Source organism: Citrus sinensis, chromosome 2 (assembly GCF_022201045.2).
Source record: "Citrus sinensis cultivar Valencia sweet orange chromosome 2, DVS_A1.0, whole genome shotgun sequence".
In the NCBI taxonomy this organism is placed as follows: Eukaryota; Viridiplantae; Streptophyta; class Magnoliopsida; order Sapindales; family Rutaceae; genus Citrus; species Citrus sinensis.
This window is the reverse complement of record NC_068557.1, coordinates 22,538,780-22,547,383: the sequence shown is the minus strand read 5'-3', so window position 1 is coordinate 22,547,383 and position 8,604 is coordinate 22,538,780. Positions and strand designations below refer to the sequence as shown.

The 8,604-nt window shown below is 34.8% G+C and overlaps 3 protein-coding genes across 3 annotated transcripts; 1 reads left to right on the top strand and 2 right to left on the bottom strand.

Annotated features, from left to right (window-relative positions):
- Positions 1-510: 510 nt before the first annotated feature.
- Positions 511-3,044, bottom strand: LOC102619278 (protein FAR1-RELATED SEQUENCE 5-like). The gene is made up of 3 exons (XM_006492149.4): positions 2,870-3,044; positions 1,221-1,642; positions 511-817 (listed from the first exon to the last, which is right to left on the bottom strand). Coding segments are annotated over exons 1-3 (624 nt in total). The 5' UTR covers positions 2,871-3,044; the 3' UTR covers positions 511-616.
- A 285-nt stretch (positions 3,045-3,329) lies between these two features.
- Positions 3,330-6,217, top strand: LOC102618974 (protein FAR1-RELATED SEQUENCE 1). The gene is made up of 3 exons (XM_006492148.4): positions 3,330-3,496; positions 4,214-4,665; positions 5,849-6,217. Coding segments are annotated over exons 1-3 (654 nt in total). The 5' UTR covers positions 3,330-3,495; the 3' UTR covers positions 6,050-6,217.
- A 116-nt stretch (positions 6,218-6,333) lies between these two features.
- On the bottom strand, positions 6,334-8,281 carry LOC102618673 (hypothetical protein). Its single transcript, XM_052435251.1, has 5 exons — positions 8,219-8,281; positions 8,025-8,138; positions 7,781-7,874; positions 7,149-7,671; positions 6,334-6,528 (listed from the first exon to the last, which is right to left on the bottom strand). Exons 3-5 carry the CDS (start codon positions 7,795-7,797, stop codon positions 6,334-6,336), a joined length of 735 nt encoding a protein of 244 aa, XP_052291211.1. The 5' UTR covers positions 7,798-7,874; positions 8,025-8,138; positions 8,219-8,281.
- Between the last annotated feature and the right edge of the window lie 323 nt (positions 8,282-8,604).

Genomic DNA, 8,604 nt, shown 5'->3' with positions numbered 1-8,604 from the left:
AAAAGCAGCAAAATATATCGGTCAAAATGACTTGTTATCACTTTGAGTTGATAATCTCCAATATCGATATTGTTTTGCTATTGTAATGCTTGTTTACTTTCTTGTGCCTTTTCTTCATACACTGCGGCTTTTCATGTTTAGAGAAATAGGATTTCATGGCTTTGAAATAAATTGACGATCATAGGATTTCATGAGTGGTATAAGAATTGACTAGTGTGTTTGACAATGATACATTTGGGGTGATTCAAATTACAGCTACAGAGGAGAGACATGATTTCCCAATGTCCCACTTTCAGAATGATCAAAATTGAAAACACAATGCTTTCTTTTTGGAAAATGAAATCGAGTACTGCTGTACTAGTAAGAAATAAAAATAAAGAATCAATGAGAGGGAGTGGACTAGTGGATAATAAAGCTTCCACTTTACCAAACGAAAGAAATCTAATATTGGGTTACAGAATATCAAATATCAGCTATCTTGAGTTAAAAAAAAAAAAAAAAAAAGCCTGATTCTAACAAGTAATGTACATGATTGGAGCTCTATAATTATAAATCACAAGTAGTTATTCACAAATCTTCCCGATAAATAAACACTCAATTTGGATGTCAAGTTTATCTACTGCAGGAAACTTTTTAACATTTCGGATTCGACTTTCCTAATATTGTCAACAATAACTTGTATTTTTGAGGAGAGCTCCTCAGTTTGCTCCTCAACATTATTCATAAAATTGAATAACTTTTCTCGATATGCCGCACATAATTGCTCTTGCCGCTCCAACTCCAAAGTAAGCTCTTCGATTTTCTTGTCCTTGTCACCCTAGAAAAATTAACCAAAAAACCACCATTGCAAAATCCACTAATTACTTTGAATATTAACCAAATAATTTGCAATCATTAAATGTCTCTAATAGAAGCCAAGAGAAGAATCACAGGACCTCCCAACCACATTACAGTAGCATCCCCACCCATCATACAGTCCTCGAAAAAATCTTTGACAGTGTTCACATTACTTATTTTCATCATAAAAAATGCAATGTATATTTACAGAACTGGTCTTGAATGAAGAGCTGACTTCCACAATGAACTCTACATTTATGTAGATGAGTGGGAGGAAACAACTTATCAAGAAACTAAATAATCTTAAAATTTTAACTAAGATGTAGATAAAAAGACTGAAGACACTCAAATTCATAAATAGAAGTGGGAAAGTAGAAACTCACTACTGTACTGTAGCCATTGGCAGTGACAACCAGAGGATGATTATGATCCTTAATAAATCTTGTCACAACCCATTTTCCTGACTTTTCCATCTTCACCAAGATGGTTGCCTTGCAACCTTCTCGAGCACTTGGTCTTGGTTTCTTTTCAGGTCCATTTGTGCCCTTCGAATTAGGAGAGAAACCTTGCTTGTTACATCCAAGTCGACGAGCAAGCGTCGTCCCATCAGTCCGAGAACGACGGCGTTGCATAATACGAACAACAAAACCCATCCGTCTAGCATATCCCATATAGAATTTCCTGGCAGCATCTTCCGAATCAAACTCCATACCTACATATGGTTCTAAAATTTCATCTCCAGCTAACTCACCAGATTTTTCTATGACACAGCTGTCTGCTGCTGCAGCCCCTTCATCCAATTCCACTGTAACACAAAATCCTTTAGTAAAACTAAAAGTTTATCAAATCCATAAAGTTCTCTTTTGGTTTAATCAAGAATAAGAACTTGAAAAAAGTAATAGAGCTTCATTATTATTTGATTCATAAACCACTATTAAGAAACTATTCTAACATACAATGCAGTTAATGTTGTCAAGCTGTTTTCTTCATTAAGAGTGTAAGTTGGAAATAAGATCCCTAATAATCAAGCAAATGACAACATTTTTCATAGTTGACCAAAGCCAGGTGATATATTGCACCAGCGAGCAATTTCTGTTCAGCAGTCTAGGCACAAGCAAGATTAACAATTGACATTGCACAACATACCACAACTACCTTGGAGGTAGCTCCCATCTCTAAGATACACATCAAATGTATCTTAATTAGGACCTCTCAGTTCCCATTCTAAACTCAATGTTGTTCTTTAGATTTGATACCATAACAATACCAAAACAAGATCTTATTAACTGGATACGGTCAGGGCAGGAAGATGAAAACTAAAGGCTTTAGTGCCAAGAATATTGACAGAATAGAAACATGTCAATCAAAACCATATTTCCATGTAGACACTAGATCATTTGTTTCATAGATTCTCAAGTGATAAGGCAACAACTTTTTTCCCACAAATTTCCAAACTTCCCTGAAATATTGATTAGATTAAGAAAAACATACTGTTTGCAAAAGAAAAACCCAAAATACTCAAGTCAATATATATATATATATATATATATATATATATTATAGAACATTTATTTGCAGAATATCGGCAATTACAGGCACAAAGCCCAAAATTCATAGCTCAACCGGCCCACTTTTCAACATATCAATTCTTACTTGCATGAAAATGTACAACTTTCATAAACTAGTAATCACATTCACCATGGGAAATTTCAGAAAACACTTATTACTCACTTTCCCATTAATTAAGAATAATGGAATTTAAACCTCATTCAAGCATTTTAAAAGCAGAAACACCTGTTGCATTTCCCCTTAAATAATAATAATGATACACCTCTTAATGAAAGAACCAGAAAGGGAAAAGAAAATAACCCAGAATTAAAAAAAAAAAGTCATTTTTTCCCTTCTACAAAGCACGAATTTTTTCTGGATACTACAAGATTGAATAATTTTAAAGTTATGATCGTTAGAAAATAATAACAAAAAATAATAAATAACAAATGAGGATCTGAATGAAAGATACTGTAAAACTTACTCAATCAGGATCTCGAAGACATCCAAACTCTGAGAACGGGAACCGGAAATCTGGTTTCGTTGGCAATACAGGGCCAGGGCGGTCAAAATGAAATGACCATAATCGCTTCGCCGCTTAATTGAATCACAAGCACACTACTCTACTCAATTTTGTCTTGTGTGTTTGTACTTGCACCGTAAAGTTCGTGTCTTAATTATTTTATCAAATCATAGAAATTTTTAAATTAAAATTATCAATTTTTTAAAAAAGAAATATATAAAACATCCCACGTTGAGCAAAAAGCATTTTTTAGTCTTTTTTTTTTTTAAAAAATTTTCGAGTGAACAGTTATAATAAAGAAAGAGAAGAAAAAATAAATAAACAAATGAACACAGTGAGGAATCAGGAAAGGTGTGTTTTCAAAAAGCTGAGGTGGCAAGATATTACTGGGTTTGAGCAAGAGATAACACGTGTGCTGCGGAGCACGTAATCCTTCCCCCCGACTCAATTGCACTTCGCAGTTCTCGTTCTTCTCAACTCAAACAACTGCGAAAAGACTTGGGATTTTCTGAACCCGAAACCAAAACCTCTGTTGCTGGTGACTTTGTGTCTCAACACTGGATTTAGAGTTGGATCTGTATCCATCAAGTGAGTCATTTTAATCATCTCTGCTCTCAATTCTTTCTTAACTCTGATATTTATTATAGATATTTTTTTTTTATTGAACGCACATCACAGTGGAATAGTTTGTAGTTTCATACTTCAATGTAGATATTGATCATATAAGGAATTGAAGCAATTTGATTCTGTTTGACGGAATGTAAAGCTTCAAAATTCAGCAGCTTTTTAAAGTTTGCATTATTGCATGTTGGATATATGGGAAATGAAGGAATTTGAAGTGTTTGTTTCAATTCCATGTTTTCTTTTTAGTTATTTTGATTCAATGGAGAACCGGGTTATTTTGATTAAAGTTGTGCTTTTTTCTTTGGATATAAAGTTTCAATTTTGTACTGAATGAATGTGCTATGGTAATGAATTATTTGTGTTTATCCTATTGGGTTGGAGTTGACATTAGGTCTTTTTACATCTATGTTGAGGCGTTGTGATTTTAGTGTTAACCCTTTTTAGCTGAGTTACTCTTTTTGGTGTAATAAACTGAAACTATGGCTCCTGAAAATATAGGAAAAAATAATTTTTGGTTTGAAACAAGATTTGAGATTTGAGCGAAACAAAGATTTTGCTTTTATGATTTATCAGTTATCCTAAATTATAATTTTTTAGAAGTGGTGGGAGCATTAGGAAAGTGCTGTTTTTATGTGTATGTATGTGGTAGAATCTACTGAGTTGAGCAATGTTTTCTGGCAGTGGATGAAAATCCTTCTACAGGCCAGAATGAGGAAATGATGGAGAATGTGAATGACCAAGAGATGGCTGTAACTAAAGGAAGTTTGGATGGGGAACCATACTTGGGTATGGAGTTTGAATCTGAGGAGGCTGCTAAGGTGTTTTATGATGCATATGCCACACATATGGGTTTCATTATGCGTGTTGATGCATTTCGTCGATCAATGCGTGATGGCAAGGTTGTTTGGCGTCGACTTGTGTGTAATAAAGAGGGTTTTCGCAAGTTGAGACCAAGAAGAAGTGAGAATAGGAAACCTCGAGCAGTCACCAGAGAAGGTTGTAAGGCAATGATAGTGGTGAAAAAGGAGAAAACTGGAAAATGGGTTGTAACTAGATTTGTCAAGGAGCACAACCACCCACTGGTAGCTATACCTGCCAATGGTCGTCGAAGTGTGCTACTATCTCAAACTCCGGTGAGTTGTTGCACAAGTATGTACTGTATCTGTCTATTTATCAAGCCTGTGGTTGTACTTGTTTGAGGGGTGTGTTACTGTACCTAAGTTTGTGATTACATCTACATGCATCCTGAAGTTAAATTGATATGATATAACGTTTATGTCTTTCGTAATACCATGATAAAATGGAAGTCTGATGTATATATCTGCATTATTTGATTCTGGTGAATCTGAATTATTACCCATAACAAAAGGTAGTTCTTCTAAGATGCTCATATTGTCAATACAGAGGACTTTCTGGATCATCTGTACTTGGAATGTTAATTCGAATATCCTATTTACAGCTGATATTGCATAATTTATAGTTAGTTATGTCATGAGTCTCTTAGCTATTTACCTGTTACACAGGTGGCTCAAGATACTGGGCCTTCAGTAAACTATGTATCCATATTTGATGTTTCCCTTCAGTCTCTCTTTTCAATTAGCATCTGCGGAGATCTGTGTTAGCATCCTGATCTGAAATAGTATACTTTTTGTGAATTTTAGCATGAAGATATGCAATCACACTTTATCTTGTTTCACTTGAGACTGGATAAACCGTGTAATTTTGCCATGTATAAGCAGAGTCTTTTAGAATTTAAGAGGCTTTGTGCAAACAAAGATTTTTTTTTTCTCAATTAATTACACAGATTTGAAAAAGATTTACTGATTCTGTATCACCTGAGACGGTTGCTATTCATTTAGAATGTAATGTATAAGAAAAAAAAGGAAATGGTAGACTATTTGGCCCATATCTTAAATAAATGGCCTAAAATTGCAGGGGTAGATTAGATTACTTGCAGCTTCTGTATCAAAGTCTTTTCCAGTTTAATTGTATCTTTGCAACATAACATATCTGATTCCATTATGACACCATATTTTTTGCTAGTACATCTGTTAGGTATCCCTAAGAAGATAACATTTTTATTGTGTGCTTCTTGTTGATTGCTTAATGAATGAAAAGTATACTCTAGTTGTTTTGATTATGACAGTGTCTTCAAACCAAGAGTGTACATTAGTTGTTTCGATTATGACATTGTTGGAACCATCTAGCTTGCATCAAATTGCATTATTTAGAGGCAGGAACTTGTCATATTCAAGTATCATGCAATAAAATTGTTCATGTTTATTCTTTAACCTTCTCTTCGGAGTTTTTTCTCAGGATGAGAAAGATGTAAAGATTCGGGAGTTAACAGCAGAGTTACAGCGGGAGCGAAAACGGTCTGCTGCATATCAAGAACAGCTTGAAATGGTTTTAAGAGATATGGAGAATCATTCTCATCACTTATCGAGGAACATCGATGACATAGTTCAAAGTGTGAAGCAAATTGAGGCCAAGCGTATAGCAGCTTCACACTGCTAAAATCCCCATTAGACTGTAAATTTCTCCATCCAATTTTCTTTCTGTGCTTCTGTTTAATGACTGTGAATTAAACTAGTAGGCCTTTTTCTTTTTAGGAAGGATTGTCTGAACTTGTAGATTGAGCCAACTTGTCCTTTGCTTCTGAAAAATATATAGAGTTTAATGAAACGACTGTAGCAATTGCATAGTACATATTACATATCTGTAACAATTGCATTCCACTTTGCTGGATAGAGTACGACGCAAACTACAAATTTACAGAAATGAAGCATCATATAAAGATTTTAAGCAGTAACAATTTCAGCATACACCTTTATTTGATCTATTGACTGCTCTTCATAGGACTTACTTATTTTAGCAAATGCAGCAATGATGACTCTGTTGTACAAAATAGAACCACAGAAGAAAAAACCGTAGATACCAGGAAGAAGTACGATTTCATGCATAATGAATATCGACTGTTTTTGCCACAACAGGATCTGAAATCACATTCTGGTTAGTTTTTAAGACTGTCGGTCTGGAGAAGCAAATGATAAGCCAACAAACACAGCCATTGTAAGGATTGTTTCATCTTTGAGGAATTCCTCAATAATAAATTAATAATTATCATTAGAGAAAAGTCGACATTGAAGAGGAAAGAATAACGAATATTAATAACAAGTAAAGCATAAATATATGGGTATATATATACATTATAGATATACACACACTATTACCAGTACATGCGAGAACTTCTTAATTATTTGACAAATTACCATATATAACTTTACATAAGACCTAGACACACGATCACTACTTATCGCAACAACATATGAATAACACTTAAAAAATATACAACTTAACAACGAGGGATCCTTCATTTTTCTATAAAATTAGCACTAAAATTAAAAGACAAATTAATATGCTATTGTCTTTTATCTTAATACTCATCTAACTAAAACGGATCCTGATTAAAAAGTAACTTATACACTTAAATTTAAACCGTATTTGACTGCTTCTTGTCAGAATTCTCCTTCATCCTAGCAAAAAATGCAAAGATGACAGGTGGTACATACAGCAGCACAAGGGCAGCAGAAACCAATACGGTAAGTGATATTACCGATTTCAAAGTATAAACGCTGCCACAAGAGAGCTTGCCGAGCCTTATCTGTACCACATTAACCATGGACAGGGTTAGAAAGATAATCCCACAGGCTGATGCCAGAGCTGATACCATAAACAATGTGTGTCTCCATGTAGATGATAGGATAATTTTTCTTAAGCACTTATCCGGTATTCCAACGAGTTCAATATAGTCCCGGATCTTATAAAAGTTCAAAAGAACTTTGAGTGATTTGGCTGCCAGGCTCGATACGAGGAAACAAGCAAATGATATTACTTCGTACGTAACAAGTGTCTTTGCCACAACAGGATCTGCATCGCATTCGGGTCGGTTTTCAAGACTGTGTTGCTTTGGTGAGGCGAAGGATAAGCCAATGAACACAGCGATTGTGAAGAGTGAGTTCACGTTAACCAGATCGTCTAATGCTTTTGAGTGAACGTCTATTAACTTTTCCAGTGGACTATCTTTCTCGTCAGCACGGCCCGGCTGCTGACCATTTTCTGCTCCAGATTTCTGCAGCCTGAGAAAGAAATTAGAACGGTAATAATGTTAGATTCATTTACGAATGCAAATATATATAGTAATGATATCCTTAACGTTAATTAAAGAGAAATCATTAAAAACTTTACTCTTCCGATTGCTTCATCTTGAGCTCTCTTTTTACATAATTAATTTGAGAAGAATGCCTGGTGCTTCGGTTCTTAAACGGATCAGGGTTGAATCCTGGCCACACAACACGATCTAATTTCACTTAGGACCAAAAGGGACATGAACATCAGAATAATAAATGGCGAAGATAGTTGGAGACAGAAATTAGCTATATAATAAATGTGGAAGATATTTTTACCAAATTTTCAAACCCTAAATTGTAACCTGTCTTTGAAATATCGTAATAAATTAAACCAAGCCCCGTTGCATTTGTATCATGAACGTTGAATAATTGATTGAAATTATCTTTTTTACGGTTTTCTCCACGATGAAATAGAGCTGGAGGAGAAAATATCAACGATAAATATGAGGATGTCAATATACTAATGGATGGTTGTCGAGATAGTTGTGTTGTTTACTTATGATGGTGAAGGTACCACGACGTCTGTCAATAAAAAGCTCCAGAGCTGGGAAGTTCGGAGCCCGCAATCAGTAATCGGTGACAGATAAATAAAAGGAAGGAACTATGGAGTCCAGAAATATAAGAGAAATCACCCAGTTGCCTTAATAAACACGTACCTGACAAGTCAAGTGTTGAAGATAGGCATTATGCGATTATATCACGGTGAAGTTAAACAAGGAGAAGGAACGAAGCGACTAGATTCTTCTTTAAGTGTTGAAGATAGGCATTATGCGATTATATGACAGTGAAGTTAAACAAGGAGAAGGAACGAAGCGGCTAGATTCTTCTTCAGTGTTGAAGATAGGCATTATGAGATTATATCACAGTGAAGTTAAACAAGGA

What these genes read in the sequence shown, in the direction of transcription:
- LOC102618974 (XM_006492148.4), top strand. An exon ending in TGCTACTATCTCAAACTCCG is followed by an intron (nt 4,666 to 5,848) that starts GTGAGTTGTTGC and finishes GTTTTTTCTCAG; the next exon opens with GATGAGAAAGATGTAAAGAT.
- LOC102619278 (XM_006492149.4), bottom strand. An exon ending in CCAATGGCTACAGTACAGTA is followed by an intron (nt 818 to 1,220) that starts GTGAGTTTCTAC and finishes TAATTTTTCTAG; the next exon opens with GGTGACAAGGACAAGAAAAT.
- LOC102618673 (XM_052435251.1), bottom strand. An exon ending in GCGTTTATACTTTGAAATCG is followed by an intron (nt 6,529 to 7,148) that starts GTAATATCACTT and finishes ATGTGATTTCAG; the next exon opens with ATCCTGTTGTGGCAAAAACA.